This window comes from Poeciliopsis prolifica, unplaced genomic scaffold (assembly GCF_027474105.1).
Source record: "Poeciliopsis prolifica strain line A6 unplaced genomic scaffold, Auburn_PproV2 SCAFFOLD033, whole genome shotgun sequence".
NCBI classification, from domain to species: domain Eukaryota; kingdom Metazoa; phylum Chordata; class Actinopteri; order Cyprinodontiformes; family Poeciliidae; genus Poeciliopsis; species Poeciliopsis prolifica.
This window is the reverse complement of record NW_026562408.1, coordinates 2368839-2386275: the sequence shown is the minus strand read 5'-3', so window position 1 is coordinate 2386275 and position 17437 is coordinate 2368839. Positions and strand designations below refer to the sequence as shown.

At 36.5% G+C, this 17437-nt stretch overlaps 1 protein-coding gene across 4 annotated transcripts in view; it reads right to left on the bottom strand.

Annotated features, from left to right (window-relative positions):
* Nucleotides 1-13842, bottom strand: part of gabrg2 (gamma-aminobutyric acid type A receptor subunit gamma2) — a 39064-nt gene extending 25222 nt beyond the window's left edge. For all 4 annotated transcript variants that reach the window (XM_055051556.1, XM_055051557.1, XM_055051558.1 and 1 more), the window contains exons 1-4: nt 13342-13842; nt 5567-5706; nt 3124-3191; nt 1791-2011 (exon numbers count right to left, since the gene is read on the bottom strand). In XM_055051556.1, coding sequence (XP_054907531.1) covers nt 1791-2011; nt 3124-3191; nt 5567-5706; nt 13342-13463 — 551 coding nt within the window. In that variant the 5' untranslated portion in view covers nt 13464-13842. The remainder of the gene's footprint in view (nt 1-1790; nt 2012-3123; nt 3192-5566; nt 5707-13341) is intronic.
* Nucleotides 13843-17437: the final 3595 nt, after the last annotated feature.

Here is a 17437-nt window from a genome sequence, read left to right as displayed (position 1 = left end):
ATTTTTCTCTCTTGAAATAAGTCACCACTGGCCTGGGGTTTTGTTCAGCAGTGATACCTTGCTGGAGGGGGGCTTTGGCAGGGTTATTGTTGACAATAACTTTATGTTATTGGTTTGTAGATGATACACTTGGCTCCGTCTCTCGTTTAGCAGTCTCTCTCCAAGACACAGTAATTGAGGGAACTATTGCTGTGAGTAACTCTGTTTTTCAAAGCATAGATCTGGCTCAGACCTTATGTAATTAGATGTGTTCCTCTCCCTGATGAAGTCACTAAAAGAGCTACTGCTGCCATTAACTTCTTAATTTTTGGTTAGCAGATGGCAACTCACACTGAACCAGGTTCTGCTGCAGGTTTTTTCTTTTAAAAATGAGAGTTATCTTCTCCACTAAAGCTACATGATGAATAGCTAACTATGAAGAATTACTGTAAAATTAATTAGTAATAATCAACTATCCAATGTCACCATAGCTTCACTTGCAGGAAAAGTGATTTTTGTAAAGTAAATTGACTCAGTTTCATTTGACAACCTTTCACCACATGAAACAATCTGAACATGATTGCACTGTTTTGAAAAAGTTATCAAATTGGAATGAATGTGATCATAAATGTTTATAATTTTCGAAGGCTTTTTTGGCCTTGAAACAATATTTTATGTATATTGCCACATAAAATATGCACATAAATAAACTAACTAAAACTGAATTGATCTGAACTATTTTCTCATAGGTATTGAGATTTGGACAATTACATCTCTGTAATGATAAGTTGCAAATAGAAGATTGAGTGTAAAATGTTCTTATTTCTCAAAAAAGTAATTAATTAGCCTTTTTTGAGTGAGGCATTGTCTTTATCTGGAGAATTGCACCCAAATTTTCTAGTACAATGTTTCATTGTTTTTTGTTCTTTTCAATATTTTTGTTTTTTCACAATTGTGCTGGCTGTGAATATATATATATATGTGTGTGTGTGTGTGTGCGTGTGTGTGTGGTTGTGTGCGTGTGCGTGTGTGTGCTTGCATTTCAACTTACTCCTCTACTTGAAACTCAAGGCACTCAGTGTGTCTTTAGCATTTGCTCTTTTAACTTTCAGTTTTCTAAATATATTTTACTGTTTTGATGGATTATAAACTGCATTGCTCCATTCACACAATGCATCATAAATCTAAACTTGTTATGACGATATAATTCATTAATGAGTGGACATTGTGAATGCAGCCATAACAACAAATTCACAGGAAAATAATTGAGGCTGCTATGTGTGACCAGTTTATTAAGAAAAACTGACAGGAGTCCTGCTGAGCAGTTAATAACCACAACAATCTCATATTGGTATGAGCACAGAGCTATTCTGGGCTTTAATAGGCTCCAGCATTATTGATGGTTCACACAGACTAAAGACTTAAACTTGACAACTAACCTTGCAGAACTTTTTTAACAACAGGCCTTTGCAGTCTCAGAAAAATCATTTTAGCTCCTGGTGTCACATGATTTACAACAAACAACATTACAAGCAGACAATAGTAATGTCCTTGTGTGGTATTGGTTTTGAAATTATTGAAGAAAGAAAATGACACTGTTTCTTAGCATGATTAAATGATTGTATATTTTTGTCATGCAATTGAGATTTATAAATCAATAAAATAAAACATAAGAAAAACTGATGAGTGTTTTCTGAAACATTAGTTACAACTCAAATGTTATTCACTATCAACTCTTCCAACCTTCATTGGGATAAATTGTTAGTCTGACGAATCTATAAAATCTGAACATGTAAGCACTGTTGCCTTGCCTGAGTGTGTAGAGTATTCTTCCGTCATTCCAGATCCTGAGCATACGATTGGGTGTGGTGATCCAGTGGGCATCAGCTTTCTTTGAATTCCGAAAGAAAGTATCTGGGATCCAGATCTTCCCAACCATGTTGCTGTTGAGACGAAGAACTTTCATCGTGCTGTTGAATTTTAGCCTCCTGTCGTACCAGGTCTGAGCAAAAAATATGTCGATGGTGTATTCCTGACATAAACAAAAAAATATGTTTGAGCTCCATTTATCAAGTACATTTGCAGCAAGCTATTTTATGTATTTGTGCACGTTCTCAAGGTCATCCACATTCAGACATCAAGAGCACAGGAGTCAGTAAAAAGAAACAATAAATGAAAAAAAGAGATTTGATGAGCCCAGAGGTTCAGAGGGAAGTAGAAAAGGAGTGGAAAAATAGAGATTTGTGTGTAAGAGGACACTGACATATTAACTTTCTAACGAAGATTTCTAAAAATATAAAGCCAAAGTCCATTTTAAAGGGTTCTAACACAAACTTGAAAATACTAACCAGACAAAATTCTTCTTTTCTTTCACAAAGCACAAACAAACAGCTGAAAACAGTCAGAAAGTCTGATTAATATTTGAAGGATAATAGTTTCTTTTTTTATATTCAAACTGTTGGAAATATTCAGGAGCAGTAAAGCTCTGCCAAACTCCCACAGCCACACAACCTGAATTCCTGACACTCAGTCTTCTTCAAACATCAACCTCTACATCTTCAATAGCTCAGCCAGTCCCTCTTCCCTTTGATTCGTAGATTAAAATTAACAAATCAAAGTTGACCGCTACAGATATATACGCCCACACCATCCATCTTCTCTCCTTTTCAGAAAAAGTGACATGTCGCATTTGTCATGTCACTGTGTGAACGTACCTTCCCAATAGCATGCATTACATGTGAATGTTAAGCCATCAGTCAACCTTTCATGTGAGTAGAGTGTTCTCTTCTCACACTCACACCATGCATTCAGTGTGCTTGTATTGTGACTCCCAAACGCAAAATCAAACACTCATTTTCTAACTGATCATTTCGATGTCTGGGTGGGTCTTGGAGTTAACACTGAGTTAAATGAAACACCATCAACATCATAAACTACGGACATAAATCAATTCATTTTGACCCAAAAGAAAGTAATTTATAGGTAGATCTAGTTAAGGATGGAAGGACACTGGAAGAGTCGATTGCTTTACACCTGCGCCAACACAGCACCTGTGACAGACTTCTTTATGAATGATAAATAAAGGATCTGGGACAGGTTTCATCTGTTGGTGACCAATTTGCACACTATTCCTTTCCCACTTACCATATTGATAGCATTGACTGGACCGATGCTGTTGACAAACATGTCAGTGTGGATCACTGTTGGCTTGACTGCAGAAAAGAATAGAAAACTAAAGTTTAGGATTTGGCTGCCATTAAAAAAGTTATACAAGTACCTTGAACACATGTACAACAGTTCTTCCATCAGTGATATGTCATTAACATTTCAGATGATATGGAGCATATTATATATATATGCTGTGTATGTAGAGGAGTACCACCAGGGAAGGATGAGCAGTGGCCACCACTTTAATTCTGCCTCAATCTGGCCAGACAGATAGTTTCATATGCAGATTTAGTTTCTTTTAAACAGAAATTCAAGAAAGTGCAGGTTGTATTGACTTGTAACATTTGCAATTTGTGTCCTTCCTTACATCTACATTTTAAATATTCTACCTCTCCACCAGGATTTCCAAAGCCTTTGGATGAGTCAAGTTCTTAGTCAGAGGCTGGAAAGCCATAGTATATGGATCATGACTGAAAGAACAATATTCTGGATGCAAGTGACTGATCTGAGCTTCAAGACTTTTATCTGCCAAGAGGATCAGTTTATTTTCTAAAATAATATATTTTTAAATACTGCTATGAATTTATGTCATGAATTGAGAATTAGTTTTGATCAGATTTGATCTCTGTTCAAATAACTTCAGTTTTCATCCAAACAGAGACATTAAATCACAATGGACTTCAAAAGAGAAGCACAGTCAGCAACTATTCTTAATTTACAGCACTCCATGGAATAGAGGTAAAACTTCTCTGACTAAATATGGCTCGTTAGTATAGTTGCTGGCTCAGACACCAGTAGAGCTGGCTAATTATTTCCCCTGTGGGAATGTGTAAGTTGTGGCAACTGAGAGAAAAAGATCATAGCATGTTTTGAAGATGACAGCAAAGACAGTGGGTGCCTGCTGCCCAGCGGTGCCCACCATCACCAGTCTGAGGTTGGATCTGCCCTCTGCTACCACACTGGAGACTGAAATTACAAGCACATCTTCAGCAAAAGTTTTGGGAACATGTATCTAACTGAAGTGATCAGAAGTACCTGTACCTGTGTGTAAAATTAAAAATGTCTGTATGTCTGCACCAAGTTGTTGAGTCTTTCAAAATCACAAACAAGCTTGTGATAAAAAGCACAGAACATATGCAGGTAAGACATAATTAGAGAATTAAAGGCTTCATAGAGCTAGAAAAAGTTGGAAATTATTTCAGTAGAAATGCATAATTTACAGAAAGAAAACATCCAGTAGATTGACAAGGCTTTATCATTACAGGATGGTGTGTGACAGCTTCTGTCTTTAGCCAGATTTCCCAGGAATGCTGCATCACGAATCAAGCATTCAGGGATACTGAGCATCTCCCAGTACTGCTCTCACAGATGGATGTGATAGGCATACGCAGACAAGCAAGTCCTCCTCAGCTGTCTGTCAAAGTGAAGAGAGAGAGCAACTTGTCTGCGGTCCTACAGGACCATGATGAACAGCTTCCCTCACCATAACACACGCATGAACATAAACACTGGTAAATGTTTTTATAAATAGCCAGGCTGTCTGTCACAGCTCAACACACGGTGGCATTGACTACTCAGCATGTGGAAATTAAACAGTTTGGAATATTGTTTCATTTCTGGAGCCTGAACAAACAGAAGACACCTACAGCGCTTGACCACAACACACGGTTCTGTCCCGTATTGGCTGAATCGTATTGGCCAGTAATACGGTTTAGATCGTATTATTGATCTAAAAAATTTAAAACGTTGAGTTTTAAATTTCTTTGGTCTTTGAAACGTAACGGTGCCGCTGACTCTGCCAGAGCGGGACAGCTGTGTACCAGCTTGCCTGATGACCAGAATGAGTTTTTCCAATTCATTGTTTTGCTTTTTGCCAGTCCCTCAATCATTGCCCCACATGTCTGGGTTTGCTAGTTAGATAAAATTATTTAGCCATTTGTCTTTTATATGTTGGTTAAAGCTTCTCACTGAAGAGTTGCTGATTGTATGCTGTGTGACTGTTGTCACTCGTTTGAAGGATTCACTGGTCTCTCTTAGCCTATAGCTATATGTTTGATGTTGGAAGTCTGTTCAGCTTTGCGTCTTTTAATCAGTTAGTGTATAATTATTAACACAATCTGCAAATTTTCAGAGAAGTATGTCGGTGATCATTCTGTGTCTGTGTAAGGAGAGTTTACTGTTGAATTTATAATTTCATGGGTGACTGGCATCTTTGGCCAATGACGCAGTAGTCTGGTGGTAAAGAAACTAACTTTATTAATAATTTCATTAATATTAAATGTACTTATCATCATCATTAATAATGACATAAACAAAATATTGATTCAATTTATGACTTCTAAAAGATTTATACTTTTTTCCTGCGTACGCTTGATTACAGACTCCAGTCTGAGAAAGAGAAAAAAAAATCACTCCATACCTCCAATGTCAGGTCTGAGCTTGTTATCGTAGCCATCTAGTAGGCTGTTTAGGATGTGTGTTACATCACTCTCATACACTTTGGGAGTCAGCACCCACGTCTTGTTAGACACCTCATCATCATCATCATTCTGGAGGGAGCTGCAGGGAAGAGAGAAGGAAAAATACACGTAACTGGTGAATGCTTTCAAAGGGCAAGCAGGCATAAATCTTTCCTGTCAACAGCCAATACCATCTTCTATAACTCTATGAATATTCTAAATTAATGAGTTACAACAACTACTAAAGTATTTTGGAATTTGAAATTGTCTTCAGCCAAAGTGATAAAAAACAACAACAACTCAGAGACAAAATGAAAATCATCATTGAAATCCCTTTGCTGTTTTTATTTTATCCTGTGGAACTAAGTATATAAAATGCTGCAGTCATTTTCTGCAGGTACAGAATATCTAGGTTTCCTTATAATGTCTGTTGACTCGATCCTTTAAAATAAGACAGAAACTTGGGAGAACAAAGCAGTCACTGTGATTCAATACTCCAAAACATGAATGTCCTTCATTTTATATCTGTCTTCAGCATATGCTGCACATTGTAGGTTATCTCTGCTAAACGTTAACAATTTTATTTGCTCTTCTGTAACCTTTGTTTTCTTTTTTGCAAACCACAATTCATACCATTGTAAAGTAATCCTATGCTTAATGATTGGATGGTTTTAGTTATGTTTCTGGGAAAATGACCCACTAAGTTCAATGAAAAGTTATGACATTTGATCCTAAAGTGAAAAGTAACAAAACACATTTTATGGAATTCTGATTAAATGTTAACATTGAGTCACAACTTCAGCAAATTTATCGTATATAACTAGACATTATGTTAGTATGGAAGTGACCTGATGGAGAATCTGTTTTCTTCCAAGCAGATGGTCAAAATCCACTTAACTATGACATACTTTAGCATCTCAAGGGACAAAAGCATTTTTAGAGCATTTTTTTTGGCTTGACTTTAAATAGCACCAAGCTTTCTGATCAGCTGAAGCAACCCCTTTTTACACCTCTAAGTCAAAGAAATCTTACAAGTTTTACATCAGAATAATAATAATAATAAAACGTTTAGCCAGATTGTCTCTTGTTAAATCAACTTAATGAACTTTAATTTCTGAGTTAAAATAACTTAGAGAGCGGTAGAAAAATTCCTATCTTCAGGTCAAACCAGTTGAAGATAGATGGTCATTATTAGGTTATAATGATATAATATAATATCATTAATGAGTCATCATTAAGTCTTACCAAAAGGATAAACTTAAATTTTAATTAATTAATTAAGTAATACAACTTTTCTACCTCCCACAACAACTCCCAGAGTAGATTTTAATTTGGAGCCAAAACTTTTGGCAAGAACAAAAATGTTCTGTTTTGCAGCGCTAATATTTTTAGATATTTTTACATGTCTCCATGGTATGCAGAAAAATGTTGAACAGATTTTAAAAAGCTTCAAAAGCTATTATAAGCAAATAAGCATACTATGTGTGAAGAATTTATTTTAAATCTTCCTCATATATTTAGTAGTTTCTTACAACATGCTATATACTTTAATTAACTTGTTTATTAACTTGTTGTTAAGAATAGAAAACATTTTCTTTGCAGGGTTAGGATCTCTAAATGTTCCTGACTCAAGTAGCTAGATATCATTCTTTCGATCTATATTCTTCTATATTTTTCTGCATTTGTGTATTGATGTGCTCATCAATACACAAATCACAAAAACACAACAATCTGTGGCCAAAGTGTTGGAAGACGTCTTTTTAAAAGAACATATCTGATAACTCCTTATTCATGGCAGTGTTCTGAGGCAGAACAGTGAGCATCACACTCTTTTAGATAAGAAGCAACCATACACATGTATCATGACGCTTTAGTATTCACATGACTCAGGGCTGATGGTAGCATTCACATTTTTCTCTCTAAGTTATTGATTTTCCAGGTGTTGCAAACAGTAAGATAAAGGATTTATCAGATAAAAGGAAGTGCCCCAATCTTTTGCTGTCTGTCTTTGGGTTTGCTTAAGATGTTTTACAGAGGGAGCTTTCCTCATTTGCTCTGGTTGCTGTTTATCTCACCACAATGCTGCATATCAGACGCTGAGAATCATCTCACTGACCTGATAGCCAACGACAAGAAAAAAAAACACCCAGACTCTCTCATCTCTGTTATTGAGCATTTCCACAGAGCAAACATTTCAAGTGCATTCCAAAACAAAGACAGCATATTATCTATCGCACAAAAAGCACACTAAGGATCTGACCACAATAAACCACAGTTAACTCTGCATCTGAGGAAAATAAGCACAAAGAAGAAGCTTACTGCAGTGGGGCAGCAGTTTGGAGGAGCCAGCTGAACTTCCTTTAGTACAGGAGCCCAACCCTTCATACTGGGATGACTGGTGTGGTTACTGGTGTGAGATCACGTTGGACTAAAACGTCTCCTTCACTCAGTCTCATCACTATTCTCCACAGCAGCATTTTCTACTGGGGATCACTCCCAGTTCTTAGATGCCACTCTTTCTCTGGACACAGAACCTCATCTACACAAGAACTAGAACCTTCCACAAGAGCTGCCGGTCATCCTTTACACTATTCAGTCTGTCCTGTTCACATCAACAAATGTGAAGTTTGGGACTGCCACACAATTTAAAATCCAATAAATGTCTTTGCATCAAATCACTCTGATCAATCAGAATACAGTTTAAGATGTCAACACAAAAACTCAAAGTTTAAAAGCATATTTGTGTCATCTTACATAATTTAGCTTTTTTTTTTTTTGTAAATTTCTTCACCACTCACTGTCAGTCCCAGAGTTTGAATGAAAGCATTTAAACATGCAACTGGCAATAAAATATCTCTTTCAATTTTAATAAAAATAGATCGCATTTCAAAATAACAGTGCTAAGAAACTTGTTTGTGAATATCTCAGGTGCATCAGGGGCCCCCAAAGTGTTGAAAGTGTACAATTTAATTTTCCTGACTGCAAAAGATAATGATCTCTCAAGAGCCCAAACAGCGACATCACCAAAACAAAGGCACAGATGATTTTCTGTTGCTAGTCAGACAGGAAACATAAAGGTAAAATACACATGTAAAATGACAACTCATAAGAATGTTTTAGGTTAGAGAGCTATGTAGCAGATGGAGGCATATTATATATAACCCCAGCATATATTATGAGATCATTTTAAGAAAGGACTGAACCAAAGTAAAAGACAAACATACCTGATCTAATCAAAGAAAAGCAACAAAGGATCACAGAATTTAACAAAAACCCAAAACCAACACAAAGAACCCAAAATCCACTCAATTCCACTGTACAATGAGAAGGTGATTTGTTCATCTTAACTGTAACGGAAAAAATAACCGTTGAAAATCCTGGGTTTCAAAGAACTTGCCCATCACCCCAGCATATCAGGGAGATATTGCACATAAGGAAACCCTTACAAAACAATTCATACTTAAAGCGCTAAAAGTGACACCAGTATAAAATAATAAAAGTTTAGAAAAGGTGAAGGTTTTCACAGAAAAGCACAGAGACAGATGGCTTTTTTATGTTCTTAGGTGAGGAATGAGGGATAGTTTGTCATCCAGCAGTCTTCCTTAGACTACATTAAATGCCATTAAGAGCCATCGACTTCCACTGTAACATGAGTGCTTAAAACATTAAATCTTGATTGACTTATTTAGGTGAGCATAAACAGGCAGACAGAGACAGACAGGGTTGCAAAAGGGAAAAAAATATCTGCAATTTTTCAAAGTAGCTGGATTTTTTTAAATATTCATGTTGAATGGCATCTCTTTATGGAAATATTCCCAACGTAACCGGATCAAAGGACAAGCCACGTGTTCTCCACTGCAGACAGAAATGAGGATCTGCCTACTAATTTGATACCTGAAGCTACTCAGAGAGAAAAAGAGTCTGAGCTGTATGTGTGTATTTATGTTTATAAATATGAATATGTAAGCCAGTGACTTTGTTTGCAGAGATAAAAATGAGAACAAAGTAGTTTGATCATGGAAACTAACAGCTCTATAACGACCACTTCAAATTCTCCTTGTCTATATTATTTTAATTATAAAGAAACTAAATCCAACAAAAAAGCACAGCATTCACAAGTTCTGGGTTCACTTTTTCAGGAACTATATAACAAACCAGGTTTGTTATATTGTTAAACTTGCTAAACTTTCTTTTAGCTAGTTTAACCACACCTACAGGGAAAGACAACACAGATAGAGTATTAGCCCATCAAACTGTAGCAACACACCATTTTGGCATTTAGACTTGGTAGAAAAGACATACCAGAGATCAAACCATGCATTAGAATCAAAACAAAGAGCTTTACGACATCTTCAATGTTAGAGTGTAGCTCTGGGTGTGAGATGATTGTTTTTCTGGGACAGAATGGGTTGTCTTGATAATTTTAGGAACTTCCATGTTGAACCATCACTCATGTTTACAGATAATGACCCAAAGAAGAGGAATAAAAGAAATCCAGTGAGTGGCAGTCGTTTGGTAATAGTGGCTCAAATAGCTACTTGTTACAACCAAGGTATGCAAAATATCCATGATGAACACAGCAGAAAACCTCTCTTAGTGTCACTCCCGAGGGTTAAGAGAAAAAGATTAGGTCACGGTTGTCACAAACTCATCAAGCTTGGACAATAACTAGTTGATAGAAGTTGGCATGGTTCTAGGAGTCTTGATCTGGACTGGTATATTCATGGTGGGGTCAGAATGTGGAGTAAATGACATGAAAACATAGCTCTCTCCTGCCTTGTTTCGATAGTTTGAGCTGCTTCTGGTGGTGTAAAGTTGCAGGAGACATTTTCTGGTGGTGTAAAGTTGCAGGAGACATTTTCTTTAATAAGGTAACCAGCAGTTAGGCCATGCAGTAAATTGTAACAACTTGGTCAGAATTTTAAAAGTCTGTCACAATCATTTGAAGTTCATCTTCATGAACGTAAAAATATGTCCTAAGTGTGAAAAACTTTGCAAAACTTTGCTGTTTATTTGATTTGGACTGATATATTCGTGGTGGGATCAGAATCCTCTCTCGGTTCAGCCAAGTCTTCGAAAGCAACTACATTTAACTTGCTGCAGGGCTTCATGTCAGGAAAGTGAAAATGGACTGACAAAGTGAATCGTCTTTGGAAAGATTGCCAGAAGAACACTTCTTGTCTTTGAAAAGCAGTGAAATATCCTATCAATAACTGACATACATCTGGAATTATGCCAAAACAAGGCAAAATGGGGAACTCTGCGGTTTAGCAGGCATATAGTAAATAGAGCTTCCAGCCCACAATGCAGCTGTTTCGGGTTTGATTCCCAACCCTCGGCCACTCACTGTGTGTTACCTCTTTTTATCTCTTGGCCACTCTTCTTGTCATGCTCTGAATAAACAAAAGCCACAAGTGCTGCAAAATAACCAAAACAAAACAAAAGAACATCAAGGAAACAAGCTTTGACAAATTAGACCAAGTTTGTGATATGTAGCCAAAAGACACAGCTTGGGCAAAACTCTGCTCAGCATATCAGCACAGATACCTCATTCCAACTGCCAAGCAGGGTAGTGAAGGGATGACAGTTGACACTTGTTTTGCTGCCACAGAACATAAAAACTTGCAACAGCTGAGTCAAACCAGAAACACTTTGCTATACCTAAAAATTCTACAGTGTAATGTCAGGCAGTCTGCTTCACAGCTTAAGTTTGAAAATGAAAATAAGATGGCAGTGTAATGTTTTTGCACATCTCTAACAAGAGCTGGATTTATTGTAGAAGGCATTTTATATATGAACTGCAAACAATTGTGTGTGCAAAAAACCTCCTGATAATGCAATCACTCTGTTTCTCTGAAATATAAAAGAAAAAATGTGATTACCCTGCAACTTTGTCACTTAAAAATAGCTTTAAATAAATATATTAAAAACAGAAACAACATTTGGATATTTTATTGTAAGTAACACCTTTTCAACCTTGCCAATAACAGCTAGCAGGACAAACCTTTAAACTTATACAACAACATTAGCTTAGAAAAAAGCAGATCATATAAGTAACCTTGACCCATCCATCAATCAAAGGTGGAGGTAAACAACAATACTCATCCATAATTTCCAATTATATATGATTGGAAATCATATATAATTGAAACTACATTCAGGAAATTGTGTCATTACATCACAATTTTCTTCTTCCAACTAAAAATGAGTTGAAGCATCAGACAGGAAAATAAAAATTCAGTCACATGACTTCATCAAGGCTGTGTTCCCATGACATCAATGTTGTCAACCCTTATCTCATAATCTGTTGCTGATAAATGAAACAATGTCCAAACACATTTCCAGCATTTTGTTTGTTGGTTTTCTTTTAACCAGCATTGCATAGCAGCTTTGATCCATATCTGGACCTGCACTGAGGTCCATGTATCATAATGCAGTCTGACATCAATGCACATAGCAGATGTTGGTGAGTCACAAAGTGGCATAGATCACATTGAAAGCATGCAGAGACATTGAGAAATGCCTTATATAAGAGCTTCCCTACATGAATCATAATTAACTTTATGAAAAAAGGTAGAAGACAAACATAACTGCGAATGAAATCATCTGCAGGACCTTCATTGAAATATGTTTGATATAATGTGTGACTTTCATTTAAAAAAGTATCTTTCCCTATATAACTACTTTAGGTAAACTAGGAAAACCTTTGCTATGATTTGCATTAACTATTGGTGTTAGAACTCTACATGCACAATGTCTAAATTTCATAAAAAACCTCAGACGAAAATGTGAAGAGTGTAGTATTTACCCTGACACATTATGAACACTAATTATGCACACAATTAGAAATAAACATGCCTGACAAAGGCAGGGTTGGACAAGGAGCCCTGAGGTTGCGATTAACGTGATGGAGACTGATTTATCTGCCTCCATTTTTCACTCTTCAAGCAGCACAAGAGGAAACGATGGGAGGAGAAAAATATCAGCTGTTCTTTTTTTCTCTCTGCACATGGGAAAGAACTACCTGACACGCAGCTTTTATTTTATAAAAAGAACAATCATCCACACTTGAAGTACAGATAAAATTAATAGAAAATGTTGAGGATCACTCTTACTGTGTCTGTGCCTTCCTCTTATGTTCTCTGTGTGGTTGTCTGCCATTTTGATTTTTTTTTATTTCAGATAAAAAATACAAAAGCTCTCAATGATGCCCAAGTTCTTAAATTAAGCTGACAGTTGTCCAATATTTCACCTGAGGCTTATCTGACACATGAGTTTATAAAGGAAGCTTTGACTCCTGAAATAGACTTGATCCTTGAAGAGAGCTTATGTAGCTTTAGCTTCCCCTAACTTAGCCAGCCACTATGCTATTTCTAACCAGAGACATACTGAGAGGATCTGCAGGAGACATTTCACCACCAGATTAAACAGTAACAAACCTCACACTCAGTATCATTATGTGCATGATTCATACACTGTGTTCAGTAAATAGAAAGAATCCAATATTTGTGTTGATGAGGTCATTAAAGCTCGTTTAGTTTCAAGCCATAGGAATATGAAAGTAAACATTAAAATACCCAGCAGGTTTATTCCCATCAAGATTTTCATCGCTTAGAAATCCGTAAATAGCAGCAGGCTGCTTTTAGATGGGAGGAGGCAGCATCGATATGTGCAGTGAGGACAAGAAATATGCAGATTCACGAGCTGAAAGAAAATGTGCATTTTAATAGCTTACCTTTGAGACAGACTAAAGACAATGAACACCCAGAGTAACCGCTTCAGAGGGAGGGAAGGCTTCGCCATTGCTGTTGAGCATCTAGAGGTTGCCTTCGGTGAAGCCGTCATCACCGTCTTCATTTCCTCTTTTCTGCAGATGGACGTCTCCGTCTATTTACTGTGTTTCCTCTTAGCGATACATTACGTACGCGGCTGTGGCGGCTCTGCGATTCTAAACCCAAGACGGACGAAACGACGTGAGTCGAAGTGCGAGCGGATGCAGAACTGAATCGATGCGAGTCTGCAAGCTCGACTTGCTGCAGCTCGTCTGGTTGTTTGTGTGTCTGTGTTCCGGACGACAGCCGAGAAGCGGCCTATGGACCTACCACAGAGGACGGAGCCTCGAGTCATAAAACACTCAGCGAGGACCGGAGAAAAGCTTGGAACCTCAGAATGAATGCAGATTAACGCCCAGGTCAGAAAGCAACTGAAGCACGTTGCTGCAGCCCAGATCAACACATGCGCGGTCACACAAAGCGGAAGTGTGTGTATATATATATATATATATATATATATATATATATATATATATATATATATATATATATATTATATATATATATATATATATATATATATATATATATATATATATATATATATATATATATTATATATATATGTGTGTGTGTGTGTGTGTGTGTGTGTCTCTCTCTTAGGTGTACTGATTTTAATCGTAGCTCAGCACCACGGACAGCTCCACGGACAGGCAGTTGGGTTTTATTTACTAACTGATCTGTTCTGGTACTGATTTATTTCCGTATTGATTTAATAACAGCATTTGTATTTCTGGACATTTCTGTTTACTTTTCCAGATGCGTAATTGTGAGGTCAGACACTAGTGTTGGACGAGAAGACCTGGTTCAAAGTCTCTGCTCTAATTTCTCCCTCTGCTGTTCCTGCAGGGCTACATCTGGACTCTCTGCACACCAGTCAAATTCTTTCACAGCAGACTTGCTCATCCATGTCTTTGTGATGCATCCGTTCATGTTAGAACTGACTCTATGGAAATTAACTGAATTCAATTGAAATAAAACACTTATTCATGGATGAAGAGCTTGTTGAGGGGTGTCAAGTCAAAACTCAAAGGGCTGGTTGAGCCAGCATGTGTTCATAAAGTGCAATAAAAAACTGCTAAAATATTAATAAGTAGCTGTCTCTACATTCAACAAGCACTTCTTGAAATTAAATATTTTTGAACATCTATTCACATTAATGAAATTTGGCAGAATACAGATAAAAACATTTGATTTGGTTTGATTGATGATAATATATAAGCAAACCTTTTATCTTCAAGGTTCCAGTTATTTATGCGAGTCCAGAGAGCCACATTAGAGCTAAAGCAGGCTGGAGTTTTCCCATTTCTTTCTCCTCTCTTTCTCACTGGAAGAATATTTTCTTCAAGTAAACTGTACTCAGTTGCCAAAGAAAAAACATGATGTTGATTGGGACATGATTAGCTTATGGATATATAACGAGCTTTGCATGCTACACAGCAATGCAACTAAACAAAATTGAATAACTGGCTGTTAATGGCATAAAATGTAATAAAATTTAAACAAACACCAAAATTTAAATGAAAGCCCATTAAACGTGTTTGGGGTTTTGATATTCATAATCACATATATTACATCACAGCCAATAAAGACAGTGTGTCTATAAATGATAGTTTGATGACTTTTCTGTTTAGAAGAGTCACTATGATCTCATCCTTATTGGCACCCATTTCCTCTCCACACAAAGTCATATGTGTGAGTTGGGCAGCCAGGATATCTTGTGTCATTTTGCGATAATAGCTGGGGGACGAAGAGTCTTCTTTAATGGCAATGCTGAATGCACAGATGCCCAGTTCCACTATCATTCCAGCTTTACAACCCACACATATGGCACTACAGCTTCACTCTGTTAGTATCAAGCTGTGGGAGCAGAATGATCTCCTGAATCCGCTATTGGATATGAAGAACAGTCTGGCATTCTGTCCAAAGTGATGTAATGTCAGGAGCAAACACACAGTGCATTCCAAGAAATGTTAATGTGAACCTATCATTGAACCATCAGAACACAAATAATTGCGAAAATAACTTTTTAATTATGCAAAATATCCTGGATGAAGCAAAGTGTTTTATTTATTGAACCTGGGAAACACATCAGATTTTCCTTAAAGCTTTTGGATGTGAACATGAGAAAGCACTCTCTATGGTGTGATATTCCTCAAAAATAAAGCTGATATCTAAAATAGAGCCTGACCTGAAAGTGCCATGTGTATTTTGCTGTAAGTCAACTTTCAAAAGCCTTTTTATACAGCCAGTTGGTTTGTAGTGCAATTTATTAAAGTTCCATAAGAAAGGATCTAATAACTACTTGAGTGTCCAGCTGTCATTTGGTGCTTTCTGGTGATAATGAGTCTCTCATGACGGAGGACAGAAAACATTTCCTTCTTCACTGATGTATTGATGAAGTTCATGTTCAGATACATTTCATATATTTATTATAAAAAGGTTCATTACAAACACAATCACAGTAACCGAATAACTACAAACTATAATTACAGTAGGTAGTTTGTGTTTGCTTTTAGTTGCTCTCAGCAAAAAAAGTGATTTTTGGTCAAAGGGAAGCTGTTTTCATCTTCTATGACCACAAAGCTGAAATAAACTCACATATAATTGCAAAACAGGTGATTTAAACACTGAGAGCCTTTAAATCTAGACTAAAACCCACTTGTTTAGACTTCCTTTTGAATCTTAATCAATGACACTCTTAATTGATGACACTTGTCAAAACGTAGTTTTAAGTGTTGACTGTGTTCTGTGACTTTGTATTTTTGTATTTTTATGAACACACTTAGAAATTCTGTGTTGCAGAAAAGTGCAATGCAAATAAAATTTGATTGATTGATTGTCTTTTTGCTGAGTATCCTAAAACCCTCCTGCTAATATCAACAATAAAACTATTCATGGACTGAGCAATTTTTATTGTATGGGAAATCATGTCGAGCGTAAACTATTCATAGTGATTAGTGATTCTTTGTTTCTGAAGAAATGCAAGTTGCTTTTTACATTTCTTGATTTTATATAGATGATCGAAATAGCAGAGAAAACACAAAATGAATATCAAAATGGAATTGGTTAAATGAAAGAAAAGGCTTTGCAAATGTCATTAGCGCTTGTAGCCAGAGTAGAAAATATTTTACCTGCATGCTAAGAAAACAAAATGTTTTCTGAAAATACCTGAAAAAGGTAAGCACTTCAAAAATGTTAGCACTAAAGCTAGTGGGTGTGAATAACATGATGGGGATAATTCAGAATAACAGTTCACATTTTTGCTGGGAGAGAGGTTTTGCTATAAATGTTTGTGGTGTACTAATCCCCAAACTGAAACTATTTCTTACATTTAATATAAATATCCATCCATCCATCCATCCATCCATCCATCCATCCATCCATCCATCCATCCATCCATCCATCCATCCATCCATCCATCCATCCATCCATCCATCCATCCATCACAAATGCCCTACCGTCAGTCAAAACTGAAACCTACATCCATCCATTTGATGTTAACCCTTGAAAGTTGCACATTAGGTGAAATAATTAGGCTGTTCATACCATACCAGACATCTTTGTTTATAAAGACACTGTCAAGAAAATGGTTTGGATTTATTACCACACGGAGTCGAGACCTTTGAGCTGCAGATTCAGCAGACAAATTCATGTTTGATGATTAGGTGAGACCATCTGTCTGAAAGTTATAAATAGTAGTGGGTGGGATTACATAAAACAGTTAGTTAGATATTACACTTGACAGTTTCTTTGTAGATGTCACTTTTTGTCATGGAAGGAAATACAAACTTTAAAGGCTTGTAACATTCTTGAAATGAATTAAAATTAATTTAACTGTTTCTTGTTTAGACACACAAAAAAACTCAGAGAATTTTTCTGGAAGTTGGTAAGTCTTCACAAGGTAATCATAACTAAGAAATACATCCTATAGTTTTATATTTTGGCTTCGTCCAACTTTTCACACTTAATTTTTATCCTAGATACAATTGAAAGTAG